Consider the following 13,751-nt stretch of genomic DNA (forward strand, 5'->3'; position numbering starts at 1 on the left):
GCATGAAAAATTTTCTTGTTCAGTAAAAAACAAAACAAACTCTCTACTGCTTTTTACTCTTATATTCTTCACGCATTTAACCCATAGTAATCACACTGGTGCAAATTTTCACCACCTAAAATTTCTTGTTCGTAGCTCTTTTTAAAGGCTTTCTGCGACGGTCGCTCCCCGCCACGAAAAATATGTCATTACCCCAAACCACGACCTGCGCAGAATTTCGGCGTCATTTGTTCCGAAATCAGAGTCGTAGCCGCGCGCAAAGTGCTACGTGGTGTAAATCAGGACCAGTGTGGTAGCAGCTTAGGAAAGTCGGTGCGTGATGATAAAAAAAAATGTCATATCTTTACGAAATACTTATTCAATCTTTGTATTATAACTTTTTTTTTTAGTTTCTGGCATGAATATACGCAATTTCCTATCATTTTTACTTTATTGGTCAAAATCAGGCCGCATTTACGGCGACCATAGATGTGGATTTTGTATCGAGTGCACTAACAATATAGATTAAGACACACGAGTGACCAAAAATGTTTCAATTTTTGCACTTTTTTCAAATAAATGAACACTTTTTGCTGTCATAAACTAACCATGTTCTGATTTTTTTTAAATTCAAATATATGCCACATTTCAAACACGCTTAAAAAATCATTAATGGTCTATAATGATTGTAAAATACTATTATATTTTCCTCAAAGTACATTTTAAGTTTAACACAAAATAAAATCATTCTTGTCGAATAGAAAAAAAGGTAATTTTTTTTTTTTTTTACGAAAAATCCATGTTCCAACATTCTTGTTCTGATTTTAAGGTATTTTCACTGTATCAGTATTATTTTTCGCATTCGAGCCTATCACCGTCTGATTCCTGGGAAAGTTTTACCGCAAGAAACATTGATTATTGAATACTTTTGGATTATTTATACGAGAGTTGTAGTACTATAAAAATCCAAAATCCTACATCGCACAAGTGTGTCCGGTACGAATGCTCAAGAGAGTTGTGGTTACTACGGGTTGAATTAATATTTTCTTCTCAGGCATTTATGTGTATCGTCATAATTAAGGAACGTAAATGGTCTACTTACGAGGATTTATGCCTGAAAATGTAGACGATGCTAATAAATATTGTAATTATTGAATCCTTTGAGCCGGCCCCGTATATTTTATTCTCATCATAGTCAGATTTAGAGGAATTACGCCCAATATCACAGAGAAAAAAAATTGTGGCACAAGATAACAAATGACAAAACACAGTTTAAAGTGGTATGTGCATCTTCGATTGAAGGACAAGCATGCAAACGAATATAACACATCAGCGACTGTCCGAAGATTACATCAGACGTGGAAAATGAGCCGGGTTAAGTGCTACAACTGAACATATATCTCTCGAAAAAACGGAGGGTTGAAACGACTGTCAAGTTTTGTGAAAAGCTCTTCCGTGCTCTGCGGTCGTTTTATAACACCCGAGGGAAAACAAAACGTTCTATCTCGCCGGTGGGACCTTTTCTTTATCTAATCTCTTTTCTACCGCATTACAACAGAAACATTTTTACGCATGAGAAATTTCGGCATAGTAGTTGAACCTGGATTTTTTACAAATCTATGTATATTCACCCTTCATATCATACGTCGATTGTGAATTAATCAACGGATATGCAGTTTTCGTATTAACGATTAAAGATGAAGGAAGATATAAATATCTTACGGTTCAACATTTCGTTGAAGTGGGAAAATGCAAAATATCTAATTACTTGCCACCCTTGGCACGTACAGTTATATGTGAGTGAAACTATACAGCAGTGAAAGATAATAATGAAAAGTGCATCGGTATAGAGTGTAAAAGTAAATGAGGTTTGAAAATTACTTCAAAACTACTTAGGATCGCTAAATAAATTATATGGAAGTTTCGTAATCATCTTATCTTATTATGTTAATTTCACAACCATACATGTAACCTTTCGCAAAACCCGAGTCATATGAAAGAAACGAAGTCGCCCAATTGACGCGGAGAGTCTCATATGTCTGGATAGCTGATATAGAATGTCAACATCCATCATAAACATTGAAAACTGGCATTAATTGACTCTGCAAGTATCGATAATAGTATCGTATTAGTAAAGGAGTATTATTCGTTGCAATGTCATTATGTCACTGGAAAAAAGTACACATAATATTTTTCTTTTGAGACTCGATTAAAAAAGTCTACAAATATCGGTCAAACTTCACCTCCCTGTGCGTACGATAGATTCCTTGTATTTACGTATAGTCGATCTATTGAGGATAAAATGACAACATCCGCATCCGCATTCCCAGCTGTGAGATACAAGTAGTCAATTTTTTCAATAGTTTACTCGTTTAAGAAACCAATGTTCGAACTTAATGTCGAATCTTATTTTCTGCAAACCAAATGAACGAAATCCCAGTTAGGCTAGGAAACATTGCAATGTATTTTTATTATTGAATTCTAAACGTTATTTACAACATGTTTTGCTTTTTACTTATGTATTGAGGTATCCGTGAAACATTTATTGAACCTTATAGACACGTCAACCAAAAATGAGAGATGGTGAAAATGTGTAAAAGGAAAGAAAGGATATGCGGGGTACACCATGCAAACCGGAACGGGTTTCGACCCATCGTCAGGGAATTTGACGTGCGGTCAAAAACTCATTCCTTGCCATCTTGTGAAGAGACTTCCATAGTTTAGGGTCGCAAATAATTCTTGACTCCCTGCAACTCGCGATTGAAGGAATTTTGCTTGGGGTCTACTCCATTCGCTCGAAAATTTTACTGAACACAGTTCAAGTTGTGAGAAAACGATGATATAATTTTCAGCTGGACGTTTTTTTGTTGTTCGGCGGCAATAAAATATTGAAAAAATGTAACTGATAATTGAAAAAGTTTTATTTTCAATAATTTATTGATGAAATACTAGACTACTTTTCATCGTTTATTTATGTGTCAAAAATGAATTTTTATTTGAAATCATTCATTCTTACCTTGAAATCTCAATTAAAAACTTAGCCATTATCAATAAGAATTATAGCAACTGTTATGGTACATATTTCATTTTACGTTTAATGGAAAAATATACGAAGGCAACAAATATAGGGATAAATAAGACCATTTCTTCTGATTTTGAAAGAACTGTTTATTTATTTAAATTTTTTGAACGCAGAAACGTATGTTAGGATTCAATGATACATGATCATGAAACGTAACATATACAATATGTTAATAATTTCAATGCTTACACATTTCAATTCACTTATTATTCCAACGTATCGGCTGAATTTCTTCAGATTCAAATAAAACGTTTGCCAACGAATAAGATAAAGAGGAAAACAACTCCACAACTATAACAACCATCCGACGTCAAAGTGACGTATAGAGTGCTTGGACGCCAAAAATCAAGGTGATTACACGATACGATTGACGAATGTCAGTCATCAGCACGGTCGTATGTCAGATATGGAGGTTAGAGAAACGAAGAGCGCACTCCATGTTATAGGAAATCAGCTGATTCGAGATATTAATGCATATGGTGGCGCTAGTCTATAGTGTAACCCAGCAGGGTGGCCGCTGTTCTCCTGCTATGCTGTAAGCTCGCTAGAGTCCTCAGAACGTTGGAAATTAACCGTGGGTATTTGAATTGTCTGTGGTCGGATCAAGGAACTTTGGCAATAAATTGGTAAGACAAGTCAGATGACATTACATTTGTATATTATAATAATTCAATAATTATTTAGTCAACAAAAATTAAACAGGGTAAAGGAACGACATACAAGATAATAGTGTAATTATGTTGCATATTTGTGGGTTAATGCAATTGCAAGGGTATTTGGAGATGTGTATTGAAACTAAGATTAGGATAAATTCGCTTCAGATTTCTATAAACCGGATAAATAATAGGATTTATTCTCTCGGTTGATCGTAGATATAGAGAGGTAAATAATAATCTCATTTTTGATTTCTTTCTAATTTCTTTTGTGAGGACCTACTAACATGTTGTATCGAAAATTCACAAATTAAACATTATACTAGAATATTGATATTAACTCTAGGTCAATTAAACGATACATCAAGAACCAATGTCGAGACTAGAGCTAGAAAGCTGAGTGAATTCTTATGAAGTTAATACGTAAATTTAAACATTAGGATCTGCTAGTGCAAAACCAACAGTTTCAACGAGCAGTGAAACCAAAGTCAAACTGGGCACGTAACTGCTGATTAACTCAAAGTATCAAAAGATTGAACCACCTATATCAACTTTCTTCCTTTTATTTTTAGGTTCGAATTTTAAACTAGAGACAGTTTTCTTTTAGCGGTCGACGCTGCTGACGTACTTTTGTTTCTCATTGTATGCAGTTGTCTCCGACTTCGTATATTTGTAGGTGTTGGTATCTTTCAAGTGACGATTTCTTTTCTGAATAAATACAAAAAACTCTGCAGGATTCCGAAATTCAATTCCGTAAAATTCTTTTCTCAACTATTCATCTTCATGTTTGGTGAAGGTAGAAAAGTTATGCGTATTCCTTGCATTTGCAACGATAAAGCCCCTGACGAATAGGCTGGGTTGAGCAGGAGTACAAAAAATGGTCGTGTCGAAAGAAACTGGAATCAATCATTTTCATCCTTCTTATTCCCTGGTGATGGACTAGCGACCGATTTCCTAATTCTGACCGATGACTTCTTTCTTTCGAAACAAAAACTCATACGCGGTTTCTGTTTACCCAGGCTATCGCACTAGCAAATAGAATGTCAATATCCTTGGTTTCCTGCTCCCAATCTTCTAAAGCAACCGACTTCTGAATTCTGAGAACTGTAAAACCCGCGATTCTGAACTAAATATTTAATTTAAATATGTAGATATCGATTAATTCTTTATAAAAAAAAAATATATAAACTATCCGAAAACAATTCCACGGCCATTTTTGACCGATAAATAACAGAAATAAACGAAACTCGGATGCGTTTTGACTACGGATGCGTATGAATACTTTTTTGTTTTATGCAAGAATAACGCTAAGCAATGTATTTCTGCAATAAGTGGTAAATCAAGTGCAGAAACACATTCATTGGCATTACCGTTGCGTAACAGAAAACTTTTTTCTCGACAGTTGTATTCGAGATTACGTGTAAAATTGCGTCGAATGCAATATTTTCGCATCAGTAATGCTATGATAATAGTTTAAATAAGTACGGATTGACTATATCATTTTCTTCACAGTCTCTGATTCAAGTATACATTCCAACGAGTTGACTTTTAATTGGAACAAATAACACATAATCTAGTGCATAATTTGATATTATATGCAATAAATGTAATTTATTGTTAAGTTCATTACTTAATTTTTTCCTATTTCGAATAAAGCTCATACAAACTTGTACTTGTGTCATGAAAATCTGCGTTTATGAATGATGCACATCTTGATAGAACGAACATTATTTCCGACCCCTTTGAAAACGTGTCATTTCAAACATGTAAACTAGGCGCGAAGTAGCGCTTTTCAGGCTTGCTTTACATACATGAAATGATGCGTTTTCAAAAGTATTCGGACAAAAAGTATTGTTTGTACCACGCGAGGAATGCGATTTGACTCGTCCGAAGGCCACCCTCGCTTCGCCCGTGCGGCTATCTTCACACTCCTCAAAATCGCCTCCTTTCTTCCCTTGATACACAATCTCCGATTCTTGGTGTGTTTGTTACGTCATAAGTACAGTAATATTTATGAACCTTTTGCTGCACAGCGTCTCATATGTATATGCATGAGACACTTTCATTGAATCGGTTATTCAAGATTTACGTTAAATTTTTGAGATATTGCTGGCACGTTTTTTTTTTTTTTTGCATATACGGACTTCTGCGATGTTAATGTTTTAAGAGGAATCATGATGATACTGCCAATATAGTGAGCGCTATAAGTAAACAAAGTGTTGAAAATGCCTGTTTTTACAGAATAAATGTAATTGTGGTACGGTTATGGGGACTAGAAAAGTGGAACATGGTGATCATGGGTTTTTAGGGTTGTTGAAAACGATTCCGACGTCAAAATTTCAAAATTCAAAACGGCGGATCCAATATGTTGACCAAAAAACGAAAAAGCAATCCGATTCGCTTCAAATTTGTTACTCGTGCGTTTTCGGAATCGCTGAAAACGAATCTGACGTCAGAATTGTGAAATTCAAAATGGCGGATTCAATCGTATTTGATGATCCAAAAAACTCCTGAGCGTACATTTTTGAGTCATTCCGATCACATTCACATTATCAGTCTGCCATATTAGATACACCATTTTGAATTTTGAAAATTTCTCAGGTCTAGCCCTATTTTTGAAATCAGCGACATCGAGAACCCTTATATACCAAGTTTGAAGAAATTCGACTGCAAAGAAAAATGTATGTTTCAAAAGATTAATGCTTTCCCTTTCCGGCTAAGTTATTATCGATTCCAGATAAAATGCGAATTCGATTCTATACGAATTATGTGACAATGACTGGCGATGCAGCCGATGTGAGAGTAGAGATATTAAAATACCTGTATTAAGGTTTATCATTACAATAACCATAAAAATACCTTAATTTTACCGTATAATGACGTCATTTTTTTTCATCTCATCTTGTGTTGTAAAATTACGGTAACAATTTTTTTAAAAATTGAACAGTGTTTACCGCTACGTAGCTAGATAAGCAATTTACCAACTTCTTCGTCCACATCTCAATTAAAAAAGGAAAAAGAAATTTAAGTGCCCATAGTTGCTTCGAACGTCTTTCTCCAACTCTACACTGCAAATTATTTCGACAAAATCAAAACCTCTTACATCCGTACTCGTCAGGACTACCGCGTTAAGTTCCACCACGCGGAGGTGGAAATTCGAAACATCCACTCTTATCATTTTCAACATTGCCCGATTCTTATTGGCTCTAAGATTACGAAATTCTTAACTCAAGCTTATTGCCACGTCGATTTCCGTTGGCGCGGAACGCTGATTACCTGTGGAGCTCGTTGGTGCTTCATAGTTCGTCCGTGGCGTGATGACGACTTCGCAATGTGTGAGGCTCTGGTGTTGCGAGAGAAGGCTACGGCTCGTTCGCATCTCGCGATGATGGCCTCATGCGTTTCGTCCTTCCTTTCAAACTCCTGCGTCTTGGCGCCAAATGAATTTCACTGAATTCGTTTTTAATCCGCGGTTGGCGTCGGCGTGAACTCTGAAATAACGCTGAACAAAAAGCCTGAAATATCACTTATTCGCTAACGTGTAAAATGTCCCCTCTCGGAGTCTCGGATGCGTGACCCTCGTCCTGGCGCTCTTTTCGACTATATCGACAGTTGTAATCGCGATTTCTCTTATTTTGGGTTTCACCTAGGTTTCGGGGAGCTGTTTGTAACGTGTAAAAAAATGCCACATTTCAGTACATATAGTCTTATTTAATGTTTCGATCAGCTGTCAGGTCACCCGTCTGTCTGTTCAATGTCTCTTCATTCATTTATCATCATATGAGTTGGAAATTTTGGTGATATACGATGCATGATATAAGATTAGTGAACGGTAACTTTAACAGAGGAGAGTACAATTTCGAAATTTTTTTTTTAGGTGAGTTGAAAAATTAACGACGGAGCCAGGAATCGAACCTGGTATCTAGAGATGCTTTGCCGGAGACTTACTCCACTAGACCACCTAGCCGCCCTGACTACACTGTCATTAATTTCTCTCATCACCTGTATTTCGAAATTGTTTTTGTTTTCGTGTGCCATTGAATTTGTTTACATTTGAAATTCGTCGCGAAGAGACACATTTTTGACTAGTGTGTGAAGCTTGTTGGTATGTGCACACATATGCTGTATGTGGCTATTAATGTGAAATTAAATTCACTTAGCCATTTATTTTTGAAAATTTTTTCAAATTTTTCTCGCTATAAATATGATATGCGTAGTTTATATCGCCAAAATGAACGCCCCGCCGTTCAAAAATAAATGGCTAAGTGAATTTAATTTCACATTAATAGCCACATACAGCATATGTGTGCACATACCAACAAGCTTCACACACTAGTCAAAAATGTGTCTCTTCGCGACGAATTTCAAATGTAAGGTAACTTTAACAATATTTATGGCTTGGTATATTCTTCGCGTCATAAGGCTTATTGTTATTAAAAACACGCATAAAATGTATAGTGCTCTGTTTTGACATTACAAAACTGGCTCAATGCCGTACGGAGACATGGATACAATAAATCAATACCGAAATATATGACCGTTTCTAGGGTCTCAAATCAGTATAGCGTATGAAGGAAATTTTCATCTAAACCCATGATATTCGCAACATGAAAACATTTTATCTAGATTTTAAATACTAAGAGCTTCGAGTGAAGTAAAATCGATGTGACGTGCGCATGAATAGTTAGTTTTTTTCAAAACGAATGACTAGTTGTAGGAACAACACCATCATCAAAGGGCCATTCACTTGCCGAATTAGTTAAAAACCACCGAAATTCAGGCTGTACTTTAGTACTGAAAATCACGCACATCAGCGAGATGTCGAACAACTTTGAACGTTGAGGAATCACTTGGAGATCAGTGGAATTCAGGCTCTTTTCACATTAGAAATCATTCGGGAATCGTTGGTGAATTCTGAGTGGCCCCTTCAACCGTGATTATAGAATCCGTTCACTGATTTCTTCGCACAACTTTATGGTGCATCAAAAGTAGTTTTATAACATTGCTTGTGTAGAGTTTGAAATCTTTACATTTTCAAAAACTAAAGTTTTTGTCTGCAAGATTATAGTAACTCTTAGCAACAGTAAATCTTTACGCCTGTTGATTTCTATTTGATTAAATATTACTCACGTCCAAGTAAAAGTACGCAAGACGGTAGATTACTCTTACAATTGATGTCATGTAGCTTTCTATGATTAAGACTTATGCTATGTGACTTTTGCTATCTACATTTTTTATTCCATAGTACCTGATTCAGATACGAAATTTACCTGCGCTTCCGATAGATGAACTTTAATCGAAAACGCAATTCGGTGGTAATGTCGGAATTCCATGATCAATATGTGAATAATTAAGGAAACTTGGGTAACTTGAAATTCTGCAAATGAGCTCGACCGATAGAAAAATAAAGTACGTGAAGCCGTATAGGTAGCACTGAGCGCTCAGTGTATCGTCAGGTGGAAAAAGTCGAACTAGCAAAATATATCGTGCCAATTGTAATTCAGCTCCTGGGGCACAAGACATATAAACCTTCGAACAAGCGAAGTCAGCAATATCTGTTTCATCACAAAATTATACATTTAAAAAACAGAACTGTTTTGAGATAATGTAAACAATTTAACTGTGTAGTCACAGTGCTAAGAAAATTTTTGAGATACTAATTCATTTCGTATAATATAATGAATGAAAATGACGTTCGTGTGTTCCATATTCACAACTAAGTAACTACAACATACAAATTAGTCATAATTATAAGACTACTTCAAATTGGATTAACGAACTGTGGCGCTCTTGATGAAACTAGATGCATAACTAGTAGTCTTGTGAGGTCCAAGTTTATGATCATATAATCGGTTAAACTTGGTTAGACAATCTATAGCGGCTCCCAGCAAACCGCATGCTGCGATGAAATCAGCTTAGAATAACCATGATTTTGTATAGGGTTCTCTCTTTAGGGTAGGGTAGGATTGTGTAGGGTATTGTTATCTTAAATGATCTCTTTCGTAATAATAAAAGATATTGTAGTTTTCTGAGGAGTAACCCCTCAAGTCCGAAACGTCTATTCTTGACTTTCTTTCATTTCGACCTCGGCACCGAGAACTCTACACATAGTACCAAGATAAGGTCGATAAAGCATTCAACAATATAATTTGTTTTAAAAAAATTCTCTGCGTGTCAAAGTTATCAACGTACGATTCAAAAAGTAGTGAAATCCCACCAAAGCACCACCGGTGCAAAAACCTTGCGCCAAGTACATTAAAGTGGAAACTACCAACAAAAATTCAATTTGCTACTTAGAAACCACCGAATAACAATATACATCCAAACAGTACCAGCACCACTACTCTTCCCTACAAAAAATATGAAAATCAACATTTTTACTGTCTAAGTATCGTAACTTCTTTGTAATATATAATACGAAATGAAGGCGACAAATAAAGAATTAGGGACGAAAAGAAAAATTCGAAGTTGGCTGTACTTGGCGGGCCCTTTTAGAAAAATATCTTAAGGAATAAATCAAATTTTATGATTATTGCTTCATGCATCCATCATACCTTGACCAGCACTACCTATAGATCGTCCTTGTACAACTATACGTAGACTACCTCTATAACAGAGCTATTAATTTACTGCCTATTACTTCAACCGGTGTATGCAAGCATACGCATGTATCTACGAAAGACCTAGGTAAATGTAGGGGTGAATGTTTTTTGATTTTAGAAAATAAAATGGTATTCTTCGAATCTGTGGTACAGGAAGGATTCACTTGGATCGACTATGCTACACAAAAGAGCATATCGAGTACCACAGTAACTACGACATATCGAACAAAGCGTTGACATTCGAGGGCGAATTTCACATTTTGTACGTATGTATTAGGGGTGTGCAAAAGTTCTCGGCGTTGCACGTATGTGACGATACGTAACGTTGTTTCTGTTCAAGACTGCTTTTCTATCTCAAGCTTTTCTGTATAGTACGTGCTACAAAACTGACCGTAACTTATAGAGAAAATAGCTCGTTCTTACCGTGAAAATTTGTGCAAAAAATGGAAATCGATAAAGTGCACATTCGCCATTGCACGTTGTTGCAATTTAATCTCGGTAAAATAGCCGCGGAAACAGAAAGACTAATTTGTTCTGGTTGTGGAGAATCTGCCGTGAGTGAAACTACGTGTCGAGAGTGGTTCTCAAAATTTCCAACCGGTAATTTCGATTTTTCTAATGAACCACGTTCTGGAAGATCCTAGGAGCTGAAATCCGGTGTTTAGTAAGCACTGCTGGATCAAGATAACTCCCAATCGAGTGTACAATACAGAAATGTTTGAGATAGAAAAGCATAGTCTTGAACAGAACCAACGTTAGGTATCGTCATCTATGTGCAACGCCGAGAATTTTTTCTCACCCCCAATAGTTATATCCAATCATTTCCAGTAAGCACTCTTTCGAAATAAAGAAAAACAAACCTGAATAATGAAGCGTTTGATGGAGAAAATTATTCACCGGCCAACAGAATGAGAAACTTGCCGAATGGCAAGATGTAATTCCCTCAATCAAATAGACTTTCTCAGATGTCCGATGCGACGGCAGAAAACTTATATTTGTCGCCGGAGTGTCTGTTTATCTTACGCATAATGATCGACGTGCACTGTGGTTTATTATTAATTTTCTAAAAGTCAAGTACAACTAACTTCTAATTTTTCACTTCGTTCCTAATTCAATTTTTTTTTTGTGTTGACTTTTTAGTCTTGCGTTTAATACTTCATTTTTTACTCAACAGACGGACTATAATCGGCATTTGGAAGAGATGACAGACCAAATTCAAATGCTATTACTAAGTAGTCTGCGAAATACGATCAGTCAAGAGAATGTCGACCTCGTAGCAAGGCACCATGGCTTACTCGAAGACGTACGAAATCTGCAAAATGGTTTGTAGCTTCTTTTCAACTGTACCGTAACTTTTTGTTTGCTATTGTCGTTTTACTTATTCGCTGTTATATAAATCGCAGACTATAATTATTACTATCTGATTTACCGATATTCAATCGGAAGAGAGATGCGGTCAATTTAATGGTGTTTTATTAATTTCCTTATATATATATATATATAACTACACGTGACTTCGAGTTATTTCACGTAACGTCAAGTGAATGTACAGCCTCTTTTTATAGTACTTACCTATTTCTGAAGCGGTTATCTCCTCATCTCAAAATTCCGAAATTCTAAAAGTACGAAACCAGCGGTATACACAATAGTGTATATATATAAGAATACTTAGGGTGACAGCGGAAAGTAATTACTCGTAAAAGAATGTAAAGTCCTGTACATTACACTCACTTTTGTGCATTCAACCGAACTCGGAATCTCCTATTATGCATATTTAATTGTAATTCTTACCTTTCAATGAATATCAGTTGACGAAAACGAGAATAATGTTCATTAACTGGGAATAATTATAATTTATGCTCTTTGACTGCATTGAAGTGAAGAACCTCCGTATTTAAAATTTTTGATATCGCACTAATATTGATAACTTTATCATGGTCGAAGCTTCCGAATCACAATTATGTAGGTATTGGATTTAGACAATCTAACATGTTCATCATAGTATCTCAAAGAAACCGTCCTGCAAATCTGAAAAGTTTTACTTTACCGATGTAACGAATATGTTAAACCTTATTCTTGTGTCCTACAGTTTCATTGATTGTAATTGAGAATGTCTTCCAAAGGGTCATCCGCTCGAGTAATCATGGTGTCAATATCATTCGAAATGATTTTATGATCTCTGAAATCACACTGAATTCAGTGTTATTGAAGTGAAATTTTTTCAATAATAATCATTGAATTTGAATAATTTAATTAATTGTATATTGTAAAATCTTTTAATAGACTCATATTACTCTAAATGATTTAATCAATAGGTAAAATGTATTATTGTATCACATCTTTAAAAAATAAGAAATTATTATTAATTTTATCTTGCAGTGATAAAAATTTCGAACAAAATTTATACTTTACTTTCATGATGCAACTTTCAACGCCAAATAGACTTGGTATTTTGTTTCGTTTTTTTTTTTTTTGTCGACACCTGGCTCGCTCAAACGTTTATGCATAAGTAGATTAATTCTTTTCAAAATTTTCCTTTTGCTGGAATCTGAGTATGGTGAACAAAATATTAAGATTACTTGTGATTACTTTCATAAATAGTAGTCTTCAGAAATCATATGAAATCTTAAAAATCATGAGGAATTGCTTAATCCAAGTAAAATTTATTTTTTAAGTGATCTTTCGTAATCATTCTAAACTTGTAAAAATCCGTAGATATTTTAATCATGGTATCACTTTTTTCTAAGCGGATAACCCCTCGATGTCTTCAATGTAATCATTTCATAAAAATGATCGACGTGCTAGTAAGTAGGCACGTGCCAGTAGTTGTACAGTATTAGTAATAAGTTGATGTTCTGCTATTAACACTTCTACACTACATATTTGATAACTTTTTTACTCACATCTCCAAATTATAGATCAGAATGAAGATTTAACAATGGCTACGGAGACTGCATTTTTTTTGAAAAAGGTGCTCAAGCTGTCGGACTTGATAGTTGCTATGAAGGCATTCAACCACAGCTATGCATCGCAACTTGAAGTAATTGAAACAAAGCTGCAACGTCTATCGACCCTTGTGGAGCAGGATAAGTGTCTGAACGCTGGTGGTAAATTTGAATGGGTGGATAGTATGTTGGTGAAAGTGAGTTTATTTCCAGTTTGATAGTATGAATATAGAGGCTTATCCAAGTTTTCAAATCTTGACATGTTCAATCTTCAGTCTTTACAAGAAGGATCTTGGCTGCTGATTGATCAGATCAACTTATGCAGTCCTGCAGTATTGGACAGGCTTAATGGACTCCTGGAACCTAATGGAGTACTGACCATAGGAGAGCGAGGTGTGGATGAAGAAGGCAATGTCATTGTCGTCAAGCCACACAATAATTTCAGGCTATTTTTGGCAATGGATCCACGCTATGGTGAAATATCAAGGTG

The 13,751-nt window shown here is 35.5% G+C and overlaps 1 protein-coding gene across 1 annotated transcript in view; it reads left to right on the forward strand.

Annotated features, from left to right (window-relative positions):
- Positions 1 to 13,751, forward strand: part of LOC107222848 (midasin) — a 124,436-nt gene that overhangs the window by 97,813 nt on the left and 12,872 nt on the right. Inside the window, exons 17-19 of the mRNA XM_015662368.2 lie at positions 11,491 to 11,638; positions 13,235 to 13,458; positions 13,537 to 13,748. Of these exons, the coding sequence (XP_015517854.2) occupies positions 11,491 to 11,638; positions 13,235 to 13,458; positions 13,537 to 13,748 (584 nt within the window). The remainder of the gene's footprint in view (positions 1 to 11,490; positions 11,639 to 13,234; positions 13,459 to 13,536; positions 13,749 to 13,751) is intronic.

The sequence above is a fragment of the Neodiprion lecontei genome, chromosome 1 (assembly GCF_021901455.1).
Source record: "Neodiprion lecontei isolate iyNeoLeco1 chromosome 1, iyNeoLeco1.1, whole genome shotgun sequence".
In the NCBI taxonomy this organism is placed as follows: domain Eukaryota; kingdom Metazoa; phylum Arthropoda; class Insecta; order Hymenoptera; family Diprionidae; genus Neodiprion; species Neodiprion lecontei.